The sequence below is a fragment of the Budorcas taxicolor genome, chromosome 18 (genome assembly GCF_023091745.1).
Source record: "Budorcas taxicolor isolate Tak-1 chromosome 18, Takin1.1, whole genome shotgun sequence".
Taxonomy (NCBI): Eukaryota; Metazoa; Chordata; class Mammalia; order Artiodactyla; family Bovidae; genus Budorcas; species Budorcas taxicolor.
Genome location: NC_068927.1, coordinates 16,546,019 through 16,565,364, shown reverse-complemented (window position 1 = coordinate 16,565,364; position 19,346 = coordinate 16,546,019). Strand labels below are relative to the sequence as shown.

Genomic DNA, 19,346 nt, shown 5'->3' with positions numbered 1-19,346 from the left:
GACCAACACCTAGGACTGAAAAGTACCAGGTGTTTCACAGGAAAGGAAGCTGGGAGAGGGTGTTCTCCTTCCTCTCCGACCTGCAACCACCAATGCTGCCTCTTCTGCCCTCATGCTGCTCAGCGAGCAGATGAGCTGTGTTCTGATCACGCACGTGAGGCCTTGTGCTGCTCAGTAGGCAGACGAGCTGTGTTCTGATCACACACATGAGGCCAAGGCCATCTCAGGACCCATCAGAGGACCAGCTGCCTCCTCTGCCCCCATGCTGCTCAGCAGGCAGACGAGCTGTGTTCTGATCACTCACATGAGACCCTGTGCTGCTCAGCAAGCAGACAAGCTGTGTTCTGATCACCCATGTGAGGCCAAGGCCATCTCAGGCCGTCAGTGGACCAAACAGAAGAGGCTCAGTTCTAACAACCAGGACACATGCCCCTAACCCGTCAGGCCAGCCCCAACCAAGCACTTCTCCCCCTCTGGTTTGTATGCTCGGCCCAGCTCCAGCCCCGTGGCCAGTGTCCAGATAAGACTCCCCTAACAAGGGCGGGGAGAAGGGAGCAGTGCATGATGGAAAGGTGGGAGTGTGGAGCATCACCCTCCCCTTCAGCACTTAACAGTTTCCCAGTCCCTGAAGTTAATCACATCAAGGGGAACCTGTTCCCCGATAGTGACAGTCACATTGAAAGGATGCCCTAAAGACTTTTGGAAGAGTAAGCAAACCATGTGGAAACTATTAAAATACTTTGGTGAAGTATTTGAACTGGAACTTGTATCACTGATATCATTTTATCATCTCCATCATGAGTAGACTAAAAAGGGATACATTTGATTTTAGATTTTATGCTAGTTTGCTTTGTCACACTGGCTGAGACTACCGACTCCCCTCCCCTTTGTCCCCACAGGAACCTCTGCGATGTGAGTCTCAGCGCTGGACATGGGTGGCAGTAAAGAAGCCGACAGCACAGACAGCTCGGCCGTCGCCAACACCCTCAGCCAAGACCCCTCGGCGCCATGTCACATCAGCTAGCACGTGGAGACCACCGGCACACCCACTGCCGGATGGGCCCACAAGTCAGGGGGTCAGCAGGGGGCCACCAGTGAAGCCACCGAATCGACACTTGTCCCACCTGGTGAGGGACAGACACAGCAGCCAACGAGAACAGGCAAGAGCAATGAAGACATAAACGAAAGGCACGACACTGTAGCAACCCCCAGAAGACAGCACAGGCAAGACGCTCTCTGACATAAATCACACCAGTGGTTTCTTCGGTCAGTCTCCCAAGGCAACAGAAATAAAAACAAAAATAAACAAAGGGGGCCTAATCAAACTTACAAGCTTTGGCACAGCAGAGGAAACCATAAATAAGATGAAAAAGACAACCTACAGAATGGGACAAAATATTTCCAAATAATGTGACCAACAAGGACTTAATTTCCAAAACATACAAACAGCTCATACAACTCAAAAAAAGAAAAAGCCAAACAACCCAATTGAAAAACGGGCAGAAGAACTAAACAGACATATCTCCAAACAAGAAATACACAGGCATCAACAGCATTGACCCTCTGGCTTTTGGCCCCGACTGCAAAGTCCAGCTGAGGCCAGTGCACATTCCACGACCTGTGCTCTAGGGGGGCCCTTGTGTCACTGGTAAACAGCAGTTTCCCGATGCAGCCCAGCGGGACTCAGCCTGGTGGACTGCCAGAATCAGCGGGGACACCCCGACCCATCAGTGCTCCCAGGCCTGGACGAGGCAGTGACCTGAACAGGCAGACGGGTGCAGAGAGCAGAGTCCACGGCACGGACAAGGTCCAGCCGTCCCCAGGCAGGGAAGGGGCTTCCCTGGCTTAAGCATAAAGAAGCTCCAGGCGCAGGTGGTAGGAACAGACTCAGAGCCATTTAAGACAGGCAGAGCAGGACACACAGGTGAGCGAAGGCCAGAGTGAGTTTACCATAAAAGACAGTGTCTAGGGGAACAGATAGGCTTGGGTGGAGCTGAGCCCTGTGGGGGCTGGGAGGTTGGGCTTAGAAACCCTGTATGCCTCTCTCTGCCTCCTAATCTACTTAACCCCCACTCTGAAGCCTGACGCTGTCTGTCCTGTGCATCTACACACTCAGACTGTCCATTCATTCAAAGGATATTTGTTTAGCACCTGCCTCTGCCCAGGTCATGTTCCAGGCACAGGAATAGCTGTCAGGAGACAGATAATAACCCCAGTCCTTGGGGAGCAGAAATTCTACCAGGGGCCAAACGCACCCTTCCTGTGGCCACTGGCCCTGGCCTCACCATCCCCAGCCCATCGGCCGGCCCTCCTGAAACTCCAGCCCGCAGCCGCAGTTCTATCTGAGCATCTCCCATCCTCCGAGAAGGCGACTCTCTGAACTCACTGCCCGTCAGCCTCTGGCACCCCATGCCCTGTGTCCTTCTCAGCATGCACCGCCATCTGAAATGGCCTCCCCAACACCTGCATCACCTCAGTGTACCTGGCAATGTTATGTCCTTGGTGAAGGAAGGTCCCAGCTGCCTTCACACCCTTTCTGTTGAGTTCCCACCACAAATACCTGTCATGGCGGCCTGGAAGGACTCTAGACAGGTGTGAAGCAGGGGCTCAGAGGAGCCTGAGAGGCTGCACCCACCTGGGCCACTCCAGTGGTCAGGGTAGGACAGGGACCTCCCAGCACCGGCTCGGACGCGGACAGCAGGCAGACCAGCTTCCTTCTCCCTGGGACCACAATGGGGAGAGTTTCTTGTCACTGTTCAGGGTCACGACTGCCCGGGAAGGACTGTCAGTTCCATGGTACTGAGCACCCTATGTGTTGTTACATGTGCTACCTGCATGATCTCAACCTCCTCAGGCAGAATGCTTCAGGCTACATGCTTGGAACAATCAAAAGGAGTGGTTTAAGGTCACTCAAGAAAACACAGTTCAGTTCAGTTCAGTCGCTCAGTCGTGTCCAACTCTGCGACCCCATGAATCGCAGCACACCAGGCCTCCCTGCCCATCACCAACTCCCGGAGTTCACTCAGATTCGCGTCCATCGAGTCAGTGATGCCATCCAGCCATCTCATCCTCGGTCGTCCCCTTCTTCTCCTGCCCCCAATCCCTCCCAGCATCAAAGTCTTTTCCAATGAGTCAGCTCTTCGCATGAGGTGGCCAAAGTACTGGAGTTTCAGCTTTAGCATCATTCCTTCCAAAGAAATCCCAGGGTTGATCTCCTTCAGAATGGACTGGTTGGATCTCCTTGTAGTCCAAGGGACTCTCAAGAGTCTTCTCCAACACCACAGTTCAAAAGCATCAATTCTTCAGCGCTCAGCCTTCTTCACAGTCCAACTCTCACATCCATACACAGTCCAGACACAAAAGGCCCCACGCACCTGCCAGGAGGCCCAGAGGCAACATCAGAAAGGGACTTGCCTGTCTCCTCCTTGTGATCTCATGTCTTCCTTAGCACAAGTTGTGCCTCCTGGTGCTGGGGAGCTGCTGCACCTCCAGCATCACATCACACAGTCAGAAAAGGGAGTGGGAGGAGAAGGGCAGGCCCACCAGCAGAGCTGCACTTTGCTCCCAGGAGCCTTAAGGTGCTGTGTGGCAGCTACCGCTTAGGGGTCACATGGTGAACGTGGCATGGCTGGCCCTGGCACTATTAGGCTGGACCCCTTGCTTGCTCTTAGTCAATCTGCTGCCCTCTCAGGTTCCAGGTGAAGCCTGCAGGCTGGGCAGGGGCCCTGGTGGGGCCACAGAAGCAGCTGTGGCAATGCCCTGGCCTGCCCAGCGCTCTCCCAGGACTAGGTTCTCTCTTGGGCAGAGAAGGCGTCAGGGCTCTAAACAGAGGGGGTGACAGGGCAGCCAAAAAAAGTTTGATTGTTGTTTTTGTTAGCTTGCTTCTGACATTTGAGACTGTACGTGTGCAAGGAAAGGTTACAGAGTGAAAATGATCAGCCCATGGACACTGCTCATCTCTGACATGGTCCTGGCATCCCTCGCCTGTGTCCCACACCAGAAAGTTTTCCAGCACACAGCCCCTTTGCACGTCAGCTTTGTCCTCTGTGACACGGAGACTCTGACAGCTGCACCCTGAGCCTGTGACAGTGAAGAGGGGAACGAACCCTCGTAATGGAGTGAAAGCTGCTGCAGATTCAAACATGAGGCTAAAGCTGCCTCTCCCCCTAGTCACCGGCCACTTCTCACCACTCACCTCACACACCAACACTCTGCACTGGGCTCACTCTCTGTACTGGGCTCATTCTCTGTACTTGGCTGGACTGGGCTCACTCTCTGGACCGGGCTCACTCTGTGGACTGGGTTCATTCTCTGCACTGGGCTGTACTGGGCTCACTCTGTCCCAGGCTCACTATCTGTACTCAGTTCATTCTCTGTACTGGGCTCACTCTCTGCACTGGGCTCACTCTCTGGACTGGATTCATTCTCTGTACTGGGCTGTACTGGGCTCACTCTATGGACTGGGCTGGACTGGGCTCACTCTCTGTACTGGGTTCATTCTCTGTACTCAGTTCATTCTCTGTACTGGGCTGGACTGGGCTCACTCTCTGGACTGGATTCATTCTCTGCACTGGGCTGTACCGGGCTCACTCTCTGGACTGGGCTGTACTGGACTCACTCTATGGACTGGGCTGGACTGGGCTCACTCTCTGTACTGGGTTCATTCTCTGTACTCAGTTCATTCTCTGCACTGGGCTGTACTGGGCTCACTCTCTGGACTGGGCTGTACTGGACTCACTCTGTACCGGGCTCACTCTCTGTACTTGGCTCGCTCTCTGTACTGGGTTCATTCTCTGTACTCAGTTCATTCTCTGTACTGGGCTGGACTGGGCTCATTCTCTGGACTGGGCTGTACCGGACTCACTCTCTGGACAGGGCCGCACAGCTGCCAGTGTGCAGAGGAGTTCATTGATTTAATTATCCCTCATGGGGGAAGTAAGCTTGTTTCTGGTCCCATCCCCATAGCAGTTTGCCTAAACAGATGTGTGTGTCTCTGTGGGGTCACCTCCTAAAACCATAAGCCCTGCCAAACCTCATCATATTTACGTCTCAAACACACACTTCCTGGTTATCTCCAAAGCAGTTGTAACCAATGCACAAACTTTGCCAGAGGTCTCTTTCCCCACCTCAGAGGGGCTTGATCCTTAAAGCTCAAACTGAGGTCGCTCACTTTCGGATCATTAGAACATGCAGTTTAGCGAGAAGAAAAACGACCCCACACCCAGAGCAACACAACTCGTCAGACAATGTCACGCAGACTGTAAATACAGAATGCCATTATTTTTATCTGTTATATAAAATCTGTTCGTGCGCACATCACATGATATTGTAGTACAACGACGGGTTTCACGCCTGTGTGCTCAGACTTGTCTCTTCCTTCATTTCTGCACAGCCCTCACCCTACGCTGTCAGTGTGCCAGGTCCCTGCACCTTGGGGGTCGAGGGTCAGAGCAGGTAGGAGGGGGTAAAACGCAACCACAAGGGTGTCACCCCACACTGTCACTCTCAACCCGGGGGTCGGTCCTGCCTGAGGAACCTCCACGCGGCCTGTCGGGGCTTCCAGCAGATCCTGACCGTCCAAGGAAGGAAGAGAAACGGCACTGGTGTAGGGCCCTGGGGGTGACTGGGTTCACTGCTCCGCTTCCAGTGGCCGGCATGGACCCCAGCTAGAGCGCCGCCCCGCCTTTCCCCCACCACCCCCTGCCCGTGCTGCGCCCCTCCCCGTCCGGTCCCGCCCAGCACTCCACCCCCACATCCGAGCCCCGCCCCTCGTACCCCACCCCTACTCCCAACCCTATGCTGCAGGGCCCCTCCACTTCCGCCCGGAGGAGCCTCCGTAGGTCTGCCCACTGCATTCGCTCTGTTGGCCCCCGCAACCACCACCCAGAAGACCCCTAGGACCCTCTGGCTGGGCACCTTCCACTCCTCCCTGGATTGGCCGGACACGTGGGAGGTGCCAGGGCAGGGCTTCCCAGGGAGGTTCTGGGGGTGGCGGTGTGGTGTGACCGCTGGCCTCCTCGCCAGTCCCCAGGCCGGCGGCATGAGCTCTGGGGCAGCCCAGAGGCTGCAGACACTCCAGCGACACGTGGGCTTCCAGGAGGTAGGGGGACAGACCTGGTCCGGAGCCCCTGACCTCTCCTCCACCTGGGGCTAAGTTCTGAGGTGGCCCGCAGATCAGGGGACAGAGCTGGATTCAGAGAGAAGCCCCTGAGGCCACCCAGGCCCTGACGAGGTTCAAGGTGGCCAGGGTGCTCTGGGCATAGAGACCCCTTCGGTGCTGGGAGGAAGGGGAAGGGTCAGCATTGTGTATGGCAATATGTTACCCGATGCCACTCCCACCCCCAGCACCCCCCTCACCCAACCCCTCCCAGGGCAGTTTGGGACTTTGATCAGGGGGCTGTTTACTCCAAGGCACTGCCTCCTACCAAGGGGTGTGGACACAACGTCTGCCCCACAAGCGCATCCCTGCCCCTCTTGTGGCCTAGGGCAGAGGCATGGAGCCAGGCAGCAGCCCGCTGACCACACACGTGCTGGACACTGCCTCAGGGCTCCCGGCCCAAGGCCTCTACCTCCGTCTGTCCAGGCTCGAGGACTGTGGCCAGCAGTGGACCGAGCTGAAGAAAAGGTAGGAGGGTGGTCTGGGGCAGGTCTCAATCCAGAACACCCCCCACCTCACCCACCCCCCCTGCAAGGGGCCCTGCACCGGGGCAAAGGGTGTGGGCACAGCTGGCAAGTGGCAGGGCTGACCCGGCCGGACGGTCTCCCTGCAGACTCTCAGAGCCTCTGTTTCAACAGGCTGAGTAGTCCTGGTCGTGCTACAGCCTTGCTGGCAGAGCTCACACCGAGTGCCCACTGCGCTGGGACAGGGCTCTGTCTCTCCTTGCCCACCGGCCAGTTGAGGCCTGAGGAGGGATTGGAGAGGCCTGGTTGTCACTCTGACTGGCGGTGACCTGTGCTGGGCAGCTCTTGAGCACTGGACATTTGTTAGGTTCCCACTGTACCCTGTGTACAGACCCTGCAGGAGACCCTTCCACACATGAGGAGATGGAAGGTGAGGCAGGAGGCCCCTGCCCCTGGTGGACCTCAAAGGCTTGGGGCATGAGGCTATGGAGCCCTTCATGAAAGGGGGTCCAGGTCAAATCTGAGCGTGGAGGAGCACATGGAGCCACACAGAGCCACTCCCAACCCCCTAAACTGCGCTGGTAAGTGCTGCTGATGCTGATCACAGCACGGACACTTGAGAGCATGGCCTCCTGGTGAGCAGAGGCCCTCAGAGCCTCCGGCACTGCAGCTGGAAACACGCGGATGGCAGCCTGGACACAGTCACTCACCCAGAAAGCGCAATGTAGTGAACAGCAAGTACTTGGTTTTTACACGTCCCTGGTGGTGATAGCAGTGAAGAACCCGGCTGCCAACGCAGACTTCAGAGACATGGGTTCGATCCCTGGGTTGGGAGGATCCCCTGGAGGAGGGTATGGCTACCCACTCCAGTATTCTTGCCTGTGAAATCCCATGGACAGAGGAGCCTGATGGGCTACAGTCCAAGGGTCACAGAGAGTTGGTTACGACTGAAGTGACTTAGCCCACGTGCACACGTTATGAAACAGTACAGCTAGTACAACCTATTTTTTTTAATTTGTAAATAAGCACTCTTACGCCTAGAGAAAACGTGAAGTCTTTGTGCCAGACATGAAGTGGGGGGGAAGGGAAGGTTCTTTCCCTTCTCTTCTCTGGGGTTCCCTAAGGACAGTGAGGGGACATAGCCCTGGTCCTGGACGCTGCCCTGCTGGAGAGCCACCCAGGCCCTGCTCACCTAGGTCCGAGTCAGGCCACTGGCCACACGGACCCAGGAGACCCAGGCAGGGACCCCTCTGCAGCAACCCCCCTCTCCCCAGTTGCACAGATCGTGACGGCCGCTGCCCTGGGCTCCTACCTCCAGGCCAGATGAAGGCGGGCACCTACAAGCTGTCCTTTGACACCGAGGGCTACTGGCAGAAGAGGGGCCAGGAAAGCTTCTACCCATACGTGGAGGTGAGGGCCAGACGGGTGGAGGCCTGAGATGCACTGTGACCCGCAGGCTGGTCCTGCCCCCCATCCCAATAAGCACCTGCTCTGAGCTCCTGGCCTTGACCACACCATGCCCGTGCCGCGCCACCCCACAGTCAGGCTGACTCAGCCCAGGCGGACAGAGGTTCACCCGAGCCCTTCCAGTCTCTGTCCCCTTTGCCTGACCTGTTCAGGGTGTTCCTAACCCTTGGGAACCTTCAGGCCCAGGGGCCCCTCAGACTGAGTGCTTTCCCTGGGCAGACCCCAGCCCCACCCACAGTCTTGTCTCTACTGGGCCAGGCTGTGTGCACTCCCAGTGCCCCCTCTCCCCGCAGGTCGTTTTCACCATCACAAATGAGACCCACAAGTTCCACGTGCCACTGCTGCTGAGCCCGTGGTCTTACACCACATACCGAGGGAGCTAGCGGCTGACCGGCAGCCAGCCTGTGGGCGCGGACATGGCGCCACGGCAGACCAGGCCTCCCCCAAGCAGCGGGTGGGCAAGTTCCTGATGGGCACGAGGGTCACACTTTCCCTGGGACATTCTGGCCCCATGTCGCAGGGGCAGGTGTCACTCAGGCTTCAATAAAGTTGCTGCTGACATCTGCAAGGTGGCTTCAGTCATGAGGCAAGCTTGGTGGGAGCTGCCCCGGGGGGATGAGGGGCGGGTGTGCGCACAGGGGGAGCACTGGGGAGCCTGGGGGCACCTCTCCACGCAGCCACACAAGAGGACACGCAGCACACGTGGAAACCTTCATTCTCTGACAACACATGTCTACAGAGCAAATACCTGCTGTCTTTGCTGTGGGGGGACCTCACCCAGGCTGGGGCTACGTTGGGGTGCCCACAAGTCCTGCAGGGCCCTGTCCCAGCGTCTGCCCGATCACAGCGGTCTCCAGGGGCTTGAAACCCACGTTGTCCAGGGGGACTCCGAAGGCCAGGAGCTTTGCCTCATATGTGCGCAGCAAGTCATTGTGGGCCTGCAGGGACACAGCGGTGTTGTCGGGGGGGTGGGGGTAGCCGGGGTGACCCTTGCTCAGGCCACCCAGCCCCGTGGAGGACACGCCTTTTCCAGGTGCTGACTGTGCCAGGCCCAGGCCCAGGCCCAGGCCCACACACATTTATATAAGTTTAAAGACTTAGATTTCACTAGCTCTACTTGGGGCTTCCTGAGTCGGCAACAGCCACTTGTTAAACAGAAGGGCCCTCCAAGAAGCTGCACAAGATGGAGGCTCAGTGGGCATGGAGGGGCAGGGTGCGGCCACCCTCCAACAACAGTGCCTTCCCTGAGGGAGGCGGGGGTCTTTAGCAGGTCACCTCCCTAGTGCTGACCAGAAAGCCCCAGGCTGATGGGTCAGAATCTCCACTCCTGGAGAGGCTGAGGTGGCGGTCAGTTCAGGCAGAAGCCCTGGTCAGGCTCACACAAGTGACTCCACTGGGGCGTCCTGTTGCTTTCTAACGGCCCCCATTTGATCGGGCTGTCAGTCTGAGAGACGTGGTCTCAGCCACCACCACCTGTGGCCTCTCAGCCTGTGCTGACCCTGTTCTGTCATTCCCCCTCTTAATGTCCCAGTCTTGAGAGCATTTGCTCGGCAGTTAGCGGTGCAAACAGGCATGTAAAGCTTTTCAGAGCACATGACTCTCCAGGGGATGAGTAAAGTAAGCAGAACAAACCCGGGTGATTGGCCTCCATAAGACCAAACTCACCCAAGAAAGGCCCTGTGGAAGGAGGGCTGAAGTCACTGAGGCCCCACCCACGGAAGTGCGGTTCCAGGTAGGCGGGTGGTGATGTTCATGCACAGACACCCCCCAGCTCAGCTGGAAGATAACCAGGGGCTTCCCTACTGAGAGAACAAGCGTGGCCCAAGTCTAAGAACTTCACCAGGTGCTACCCAGCTACTTCATGTGTGGGACCTCCAGTAACGTCCCTGATTCACGGCTGGGGAGGCTGAAGAGGGTGCACTCAGAGTTCCTGGTTCCCGCAGGCTCTCACTCAGGCTCACCATCCCTGCCTTCCTAGGAACCACACTCCCCGCCATGTCTGTTGGCATCTATTCCCTTTCCCCTTCCCAGAAAAGCCAAGGTCTGGGCAGTGGTGCTGGCAGGACCGATGTAGGCAGGATCTCTGTCCCCCCTACTTTTTCTCAAAGAGCACATTTCACAAGGTGGTGGTAAGGACGTGAAGAGCGGAGCATGTTACATGCTGAGAGCCTAGCCTGACTCAGGACAAAAGCTCAAAGGGACACCTTGTCCCCAGCATTATCACGACAAGATGCTGGGAGCTGAGACAGAAGGGCGAGTAAGGACCGGGCTCCAGGGTATGGGCCCCAGCCCTCCTCCTCTGGGGCTCAGCCCTCCCGACAATCAGATGTGGGTTACGGAAGTTCTCCCGAGAGCCACACGCACCCAGTGCGTGGCCCTAATTTTCTGCGAGTACGCATCAGGGTTGCCAGAGCACCCGGGGAGGGCCCGATGGGCAGGGAAGGCCAGGGCATTTGGTCACCACGGAGCCCAGTGCCCATGATGGCAATGCCTTCACCCGGGCTCCAAGACCCAGGGCTCGTGTCTGGGTCACACTTGTGGGGTGTCTGCTCTCTGCAGGCAGCACTGCATCTGTGTCTCCACGGGCCAAGCTCTGACAGAGCTGTGGGCTCAGCCGGGGAGCTGGGGACACTCAGTGCAGGACACAGATGGTACCAGGGTCAGGGCACTGTGCGGGAAGCCTCCATGAGTGGTTGAGAAAGGCTGGAGCCCTAACTGCCCCCACATGGAGGACGTGGACGTTAACCTGGGGGAGCAAAGAGAACCCCCCGGCAACCGCCCCAGAGGCCAGGCTAGCACCACGGTGCCAGAGCAAGGGCTGCATGGGATACCAGGCAGGCCGTGCACTGGGAGGCGCCAGCAGAGGCTCAGCCACACACAGGCCCAGTGACCCAGGCGGGCACCGATGGCCTCAGACTGGGTCAGCACCCTGATCTGGGGAGTCAGCGTCAAGATGGGGGGCTCCTGGGTGAGAGGGGGTGGGGGGCCCTCCGCACCTTGCACACCCGGGCCAGCTCGTACTGCAGATCCTTGATGGCGCTGTTCTTCGATTCCAGAACGTCCTGGGGAGAGGAAGGCATCAGGGAACCACAGCCTGGCCCCACCTCAGGGACATCCACACAGGGAGGGACTGCTGTGGGAAGGCCTCAGAGTGAGACCCCAGTGTATGTCCACCCCCTAGACCCGGAGGGGACCTAACCTTGGGCCTAGCAGCCTCAGGTCACCCAGTTGACCAGGACCCCAGAGCCAGGCCACGCCACCCTGGCAACACCAGAGACTCCTGTCCCCGTCACCTGCTCTTTCTGTGACACATCCCAGGTCAGGGAGCAGAGGTCGAGGCCCAGCTCTGGGCGGGGTCCCTGCCAGGTGCTGTCAGGCCCTCTGGCCCTTGGGCACCAAGGCCTCATCTGTCCTTTCCCAGCAATGCCCGGTGCCCAGGACAGCCTGCCCCAGGGGAACACCACAGACAACTGCGGACGCTCACAGGAACAGACGCTCAGCCTGTGCTCAGGCGTGCCTCCCAGGGAAACCTTCCCACCACCCGCCGCACAGGCCACCGCAGGCCTGCCTCTCGCCCGCCGTGGTCTCTTCCAGCATAGCTTAGTGTCCAGGCAGATGGCGGCTGTGGCCTCGGCTAAGAGTCCAAGCTGGAGTGGGTAGTGGACTCGGGCTAGGAGGGTTAAAAGGCCAAAGAGGGGCTGGGGAGACCTTGAAGACACTGGAGCTAGGAGTCCACGGCGCTCACGGACCTGGGCACTCTGGCCAGGAAACTGCGACCACCCCTCCCCGAGGCTGACTGAGGGTCTGCCCTGGAGGGACGGAGCCCCAAGCACAGCCCTCGAGGCCTACCTCCAGCTTGCGGGACACGAGGGTCAGAGCCGCGGGGTCCAGGTTGGAGGCTGCTAGCACCTCATTGAACTGCACCTCCTTCTTCTCCACAGCAGCAACCAGTGCCTGCACCTTGCGCTCCAGGATGAGGTTCCTGAAACCCGCCTTCTGCTGCACCTCCAGGATGGCCGTGGTGAACTTCTGGTACAGGTCATCCCGCTCCTGCTGCACCTGTGAGGCGCGGGTACCTCGCTGGCAGGATGCCCCTCCCGCTCTGCCCAGGGCCACGCCCCCGCCTTCCCCAGCGTCTGGCCATGGGCAGGCTGGTCTGTGCCCAAGCCCCACTCTCTGCAACCAAATTAAAGGAGTACAGTGTCCACACAATGGGAGGCAGGAGAAAATACCTCTGGGAGGTGTGGCAGGAAGCCATGGGGACCCTCAGGATGAGCTGCAGAGAGAGACCCTCCCACCAAGAAGCCAGAGCCAGCCCTGCCCTGGGTCTGGGCAGCAGGCTCAGGAGCGCACCCCACCCCCAATCATCCCCACAGGAGATCAGGGCCTCAGACTCAGCAATGCTGGGGTGGGGGCCCTTGAAGAGGTCCCCTCCATCTGCCCCAGATCCTACAGCCAGCTGCCTGCCCACCAAGGACAACGTGCTTCCGCGTCTTCTTTTAACTGTGCACCATTTAGAAGTCAAGACTTAGCAGGGGTGTAACAGGAAAAAGTGACCCTCCTAAACCCCACTTCCCAGAGGCCACCATCTGAGCACTGGCTGGGACTCCTTCCAGAATGTTCTCCACGCCCGTAAAGAACACACAGCACTGCGAGGCGCGACGAGCACTGCGCTGCAAACCTGTGGCCCCGTCCTTCTGGCCACACTGCCACACCTCACATCTGCTTCCGTCCACTCCCAGGCCCTCTGCTCTTTAAAACCTGATGACCCTGGCTTTCCAGGACACTGCCTCTCTCACATACTGTGTAGACAAACGGAGGGCAAGGGGCAGAGAGTGCAGACCTACATGGCCTGAGCCTGCCTGAGCTGCCTCCTCCCGACTCATGCCCACTTTGACCAGCGGGAGCAGCATCTCCCTGTTGCCTGCAGGGCCCTCGGAAGCCCCTGTGGGGTGACTCCAGATCCAGCTGCTTGTGGGATGTTCCCGAGGAACTGGGTCCTTTCCACCATCACAGTCTATGAGAGTGTTTCAGTGGGAAAGGTGCTAACAGCTGACACACAAGGTGCTTGCCCTCAGCCAGACCCCGGGAACCAAGCATGCGGGGGCGCCGTCTGCAGAGAAGCACGTTCAGTGAGACACACACACCCAGTCCCATCAGTGAGGAGCTGGGGTGGGGGACGGCCCCCTGGGAAACCATGGATGAGGCCACAACTCTGAACAGCCCTCAGGCAGATCGTCCACATTCTCAACACTAGCCGTCTGACTCACCAATTCCTCTGCTAGGAATCACCGTTCCAAAAAACGGTCACACACCACACAAAGATGTACCTAACAGGGTGCCTATAGCAGTAAGGACTGACAAGGGATTTTCACCAGGGGACACAGGCTACTCTGGAGAGAAACGTGGGCTGGGAGGAATAGGCCAGCGTGTGCCAGGTGCCCCCACTTCTGGGAAGCAAGGCCCTACACCGGCACACTCGAGAGTTAGGAAGAACTCGGGGTGCTGTCGCCATGTGTGAGGACCAGCGTGCAGCCCCAAGGCCTTGCATTTTCACCCACAGGCTTCCTATGACACACACATAAAGGGTTAGGACTCGGAGACACACACAGGGATGAAAGATGGGCCAGACCACCACTGCTTCAGAGGCCAGCCCAAGGGGAGAGCAGTGGGGAACTGCTAAGACATCAACCTCGTCCACTGAGAGCCCTGCAGAATGGGGAGGGACCAGAGCAGGGGACCCAGCCCCCGAGATGTGCCAGGAGCCCTCAGACATGCCAGGAGTCCTCCAGATGCCCTGGGAGCCCCCAGACACAACAGGAGCCCCCCAGATGCCCCGGGAGCCCCCAGATGCACCGGGAGCCCCCCAGATGCACTGGGAGACCCTCAGACACCCTAGGAGCCCCCAGACATGCTGGGAGCCCCCAGACACCCCAGGAGGCCCCCAGACATCCTAGAGCCTCCCAGATGCCCCAGGAGGCCCCCAGACATCCTGGAGCCCCCCAGACGCCCCAGAGCCCCCCCAGACATGCCAGGAGCCCCCCAGATATGCCAGGAGCCCCCCAGATAACCTGGAGCCCACCTTGATGAATCGCTGCTCCAGCACCTCGTGCTCCCACCTCAGGCTCTTCAGCTCCTTCTCAGTGACTTTCAGACGGGCTTTTGTGCACTGGAGAGAAGGGTCACAAAGCACCCCCAGTTCAGGCACCCACAAGATGCGGCTCAGGAGAGAGAAGCAGGTGAGGTGATCATCAGAGTGAATGGCTCCCGGACACAATGGACCGAGCCCCACCATGGCAGCCAGGGGCCACCTGGCTCCCAGAACAGGTGCCAACCCCACGTGCCCCCAGGAGGTCACCAGGCAGGGGACAGAGGGGTTCAGCACCTCCCCTGGTGCCCCGAGGGCCGACTCCGCTCTGGGACTCGGGAGACACCTGCCCGACCTTCCTGCCCCTTCACACCAGGGAGGGCTGGGAATGCAGCAGAAACCCACCACCAGGATCTGCTTGTCCCTCTCATAGCCCCCGAGCTTCTTCTGCATGTCATTCATCTCCTCCCGAGCCTTCTGCAGGGGGTCCGCCAGGCGCCGGTTCTGCATGGCCACCTCCGTCATCTCCTTCTCCATGTGCTCCTCCTTCTTCCTCATGTCCTCCATCTGCTCCTGGGGGGGGCGGGGGAGGAGCGGGAGGGGGATGTTGGTGGCAGGACTGGGGGCTGTGGCCTGCACGGGGGCTGCGAGCTCTCCTGCCCAGAGAGGATGGTCCTGGGGCATGTGTTCCGTGTGTAAACACGGAGAATAGTTTCTGAATTCTCTAGTAACGCGGCCTGCATGCAAGCAGAGCTTCCGCTGTGCTCACTGCCAGCACTTAGGTGCGACGACACCCCTGGTGCGCATGGGCCTATGACTTCCCCACCACGTGAGCGGACTCACAATCTGTGCGTTTCAGTCAGGGGCCGCTGAAGGCCAGGTGTGTCTACGAGCAGGGGTGTGGGCCCGAAGTGGCAGGCAGCCCCGGCGGCACCTTGAGGGAGTTGATGAGAGCCAGGTTGTTGAGGGTGATGTCGTTGTAGTAGTTCTTGATGTCGGTGAAGGCCTCCTCGTGCCGCTGCATCAGCGTGGTGATCTGGCCGTTCTTCCTCTCCTCCACCTCGTGGATCTCTGTCTTCCTGCGCAGGTCGAGCTCGTCCCGAAGCATCTTCATCTTCTTGTCGTACTTGGCCTCGATTTCTGAAAGGGAGCAGCACCCAGAGCAGCTGAGCAGAACCCCTGGTGCCGTGGCGACGAGACCAGATGGCGGCTGTGCCCAAGGCGGGAGACCTCTCAGGGGATGGAGGCTGCCGACAGCGGGTCAGGGCAGGGCGCTTCTCCTGCTGCGTGGCACCAGCACATGCCCTCCTCTGCCTGTCGCAGGCACTGCTGATCAGTCCCTGCCTCGGGGATCCCAACAGCCAAGCGTCACCCAGTGCCAGGGGACACGGACCACGGCCATCCAGCCAGACTGTGGCTGAGGTCGGCGCCTCTGCAGGACAGGAGGGACAGCATGCCGCCCCCAGCTGGGCAACCTGCTCCAGAAGTCACTGTGTGCCAGGGCGGGGGGCGGGTGAGGGGGTCCTCCCAGCCTCCCACTTCCCACAGACACCAGCCTTAGAAATGACCACGTCCTCTCACTCCACATGTCTGGGCTGTTTTAACTGGAGGGCAGTTCCTTCCTGACAGGAGGGGCTCTCGGGCCGCCTTACACAGTGGAGCGCGGGAAGCACTGACCTCGCACCTGCCTCTCAAAGTCGTTGCGCATCTTGGTGATCTCCTCGGTGTGTTTCTGCAGAGGCAGAAGCAGGCTGTCACTGGAGGCCAGTCGGGACAGGACAGACACCGGCCCTGTGGCAGGGCCCCCTCCTCACTAGCACCAACAGCCTGTGCGGCTGCTGCTCTGGCTGGACCCTCACCCCCGGGCTCAGGACCAGCCCAGAGGAATGAGGGTCCGGGAAATTCCACATTTCATAATGGACTGGGGAAGATGCTGATGACACTCACACCCTGGCTGTGCCCACAGGCTGGGCAGCAAGACCAGACCCACCCAGAGCTGTAGGCACCCCGTGTGGTGCTGATCTGCTTTGGCTTAGAATACCAGGACAAACTACTCTGACAGCTATAAAGTTTGAATGAAAGGCTTAAATTATACTTTATTTTCATGCCAAGAGGCACTCTGAGCATGTAACTATCCCACACCGTGCCCTGGGTAAGCAGAGACTACACTCGGTGGAAGCCAGCCCATGCTGTGCTTCTGTCAAAACAGCCAGGCCCCTCGAGGAACCACATCTTCTGCACCCTCAAGCTTCAAGGAAAACTCTGCATTATGTTCCCAGATTCAGTTGAGGCTGGGCTGCGTTCAGACATATAGCAAACGTATTGACAAAAGTCTTTCAACTCACAGCCAGGAGAACCTTTGAAAGCCAAAGTTGGACACATCCTCTCTTTGCCCAGGCCCTCCAGAGGTCCCCAACTCAGATGCGGCAGGGTTGTCAAAGCCCCAGTCCTGTCCACAGCCTCCTCATTCCTTGCAGCCTTCATGCTGGTCCATCCCAACCTTTCCCACGGCCTGGTCTCCCCTAGCCTGGCTCAGCCCTGCCTTCCCCCACCTTTGCTTGGGTGTCACCTTCTCAATGAATTCACAGAACCTGTAGAGAAACGCAACCACCTCACTTCCCGCATCTCCTGGAGCACTCATGCCCGCGGACCTGTGACGCGTGTTTGGCAGTTTACTTTGTTTTCTGTCTCAGAGAGGCCTGTCCTCTCCTGACCGTCAGCCACACACGGGCAGGCATTCTGTCAGCCCCACCCTCTGAGCACCCACAATCTGAGCCAGGCCTGGTGTGCTACAAGCACTTAAGAAGGAATTCCAGCCTCCACCCAGAGCCCCTCAGCCTCCCTCTGAAAGGATCAAAGAGGCTCCAAGGCCAGTGAGGTGCTTTTCAGCATGCTCACAGGACCAAGGCCGCAGCAGCTAAAGGGCTGGCGGGCGGCTCACTCCAGGGGCCCAGGGTCGGCAGCACGTGGAGAGCAGCCCAGGCTGGATCTCCCTGTTGGGAAGTCAACCGGTCGCTCAAGTCTGAGACAGAACTCTGCACCTGGCCCCAGAGGGGTTTGTTTGGCTGATGCAATCGTTGTTGCTGAACATTTCAGTTAATTGCCCACCGGCAATCTTTTTATACAGAACCATGAATTCCCAGGTGTGGCTAAGTCCCAACACGTTCACAGCTGCCCTGGCACCTACCAGCCGCAGGTTCTTCACCATCACCTCGTTGGCCAGCTCCTGCTCCTTCAGCTCCACCTTCAGCGCCCGCATGTCCCGGCGCAGCGTCCCTTCCTGTGCACGGTGCTCCTTCTGCGCCAGCTTCATGACCACGGTGCCCTCCGCCTTCATCTCCGTCAGGCTGCTCTGATGCTCGTACAGCAGGTGCTTCACCTTCTGCTTGTAGACCTGGGGGTGAGGGAGTGCTGCTGCTCACCTGCTCTGTCCACTCACCTGCACACACATATGCTCGCCTGTGCACACAGGCTCGGCCTGCACGCACAGGCTCGCTTGAACACACATGCCCACCTGCGCACCTCTACACGACTTCTCACCTGCACACATAGGCTGACATGCTCAGCTGGACATACCTGCTTTGTTATTAAAAAATACCTTCAAGTTCCCAATGTCAAAGGACACAAAAGGCGTGACCGCCCAAAGCAAGGCATGACCATGCCCCTGGACCTCGGGCCAGCTCCTCTGTCGCGCGGCGACTCCCATGGGATTGGGCCAGCCCCCTCACCTTAATCTCCACCTGGTGCCTCTCCTCGGCCTCCTCCATCTCCCGGTCCTTGTTCCGCAGCTCAGCCTTCTTCTCCTCCAGCTGCCTCCGTGTGATCTCCCAGAAAGTGTGGATCTTGTCGCGCTCCAGCTGGAAGTAGTTGCGCTCCTCTCGCTCGCGGTCCAGCTCCTCCCGGATGCGGCCGATGTGCTCCTCCACCTGGTGGGCAGAGCGGGGTGAGGCAGCCAGAGGGCCCACCCGTGACCAGGGGAGGGTGGGCAGAGAAAGGCCAGGAAGACGGTGGGGGGCGCTACTCTCATCTCAAAGTAAACCATGAGTGTAAAGTGAGAACCTAACACAGAGTGCTGGGAAGCCTCAGGAACAGGGGACATCAGCAGACAGTAGAAATCTCTTGTATTTGGCCAACAGTCATAATATGATTATATCCTTTTATTCACCCTTGGGAATTTACACTAAAGAAATTTCTCAAAAGAACACAGTAGTGTTCCACTTAAAGGTATTAGCAACACTGTTAGCACAAGAGCAGACAACTAAAATGGACACACCATCCAAGCTGCTTCTAAACAGCATGGTTGAGAAACAAGAATATATCAGCCAGAAGGTCATATGGGCCTATGATACAAAGATATGACAATAATGCAAATATTTTCATACAAATGATATAAAATGTAAAAACCTTTCACCTTTAAGGATACACGTCAAGCAAAAAATAGCAGACAAAACCAGTAGATCTGAAACAGTCAAGAGGGTTTGATCCAGAGCCAAATGCAAATCTGCAAATAGGTAAAAAAAAAAAAAAGAAAAAAGGACAGATTTCCAGTTTCTTGAGACTCTCACTTGCAAGAATTAGTTATCTTTTGAGCATAGTCTCAGGCCCAGGCTGTAAAGTTTCCCTCTTTTGATAACCATGTTCCCTACAAGGAAACCAGATGTCTTACTTCAAGAGAGGGCCAAGACAACAACTCAGCAAGGAAGGGCAGCCAGGAGACTGCAAGGACTAGGGCTGGGATGGGGCTTGGCTCCCCAGGAAAAGTCCTGACCTGCGGGCCTGCTGCCTTCGTGTTACTCAAACGAATCATCTAAACCAGGCTCCTCCTGACTCTAGCTCACACTGGATGTTCCCTCACTCGATATTTAGACTTCTTATAAATATCTGGATTTCTCACTTGTCTTCAAATATGAGAAAACAGCTCTGGAGCCCAACGCCCACAGAGTAATCCTGCAGCAACTTGGCGACAGTTCAGTTCAGTCGTTCAGTCGTGTCCGACTCTTTGTGACCCCATGAATCGCAGCACGCCAGGCCTCCCTGTCCATCACCATCTCCCAGAGTTTACCCAAACTCATGTCCATCAAGTCTGTGATGCCATCCAACCATCTCATCCTCTGTCGTCCCCTTCTCCTCCTGCCCTCAGTCTTTCCCAGCATCAGGATCTTTTCCAATG

At 57.9% G+C, this 19,346-nt stretch overlaps 2 protein-coding genes across 2 annotated transcripts in view; one reads left to right on the top strand and one right to left on the bottom strand.

The window, feature by feature from the left end:
• GAS8 (growth arrest specific 8) overlaps positions 1–19,346 on the bottom strand; it is a 33,899-nt gene that overhangs the window by 9,549 nt on the left and 5,004 nt on the right. The window contains exons 3-11 of the mRNA XM_052656441.1: positions 17,905–18,102; positions 17,364–17,570; positions 15,854–15,908; positions 15,111–15,316; positions 14,582–14,749; positions 14,171–14,257; positions 11,938–12,147; positions 11,085–11,150; positions 8,837–9,026 (exon numbers count right to left, since the gene is read on the bottom strand). Of these exons, the coding sequence (XP_052512401.1) occupies positions 8,877–9,026; positions 11,085–11,150; positions 11,938–12,147; positions 14,171–14,257; positions 14,582–14,749; positions 15,111–15,316; positions 15,854–15,908; positions 17,364–17,570; positions 17,905–18,102 (1,347 nt within the window). The 3' untranslated portion in view covers positions 8,837–8,876. The remainder of the gene's footprint in view (positions 1–8,836; positions 9,027–11,084; positions 11,151–11,937; positions 12,148–14,170; positions 14,258–14,581; positions 14,750–15,110; positions 15,317–15,853; positions 15,909–17,363; positions 17,571–17,904; positions 18,103–19,346) is intronic.
• LOC128063640 (5-hydroxyisourate hydrolase-like) lies at positions 6,041–8,484 on the top strand. Its single transcript, XM_052656442.1, has 4 exons — positions 6,041–6,100; positions 6,486–6,625; positions 7,896–8,031; positions 8,382–8,484. Exons 1-4 carry the CDS (start codon positions 6,041–6,043, stop codon positions 8,469–8,471), a joined length of 426 nt encoding a protein of 141 aa, XP_052512402.1. The 3' UTR covers positions 8,472–8,484.

Coding starts and splice junctions, on each gene's coding strand:
- LOC128063640 (XM_052656442.1), top strand. CDS start 6,041: ATGAGCTCTGGGGCAGCCCAGAGGCTGCAGACACTCCAGCGACACGTG. Junction 6,101..6,485: donor GACACGTGGGCTTCCAGGAG/GTAGGGGGACAG, acceptor CTTGTGGCCTAG/GGCAGAGGCATGGAGCCAGG. Junction 6,626..7,895: donor TGGACCGAGCTGAAGAAAAG/GTAGGAGGGTGG, acceptor CCCTCTCCCCAG/TTGCACAGATCGTGACGGCC.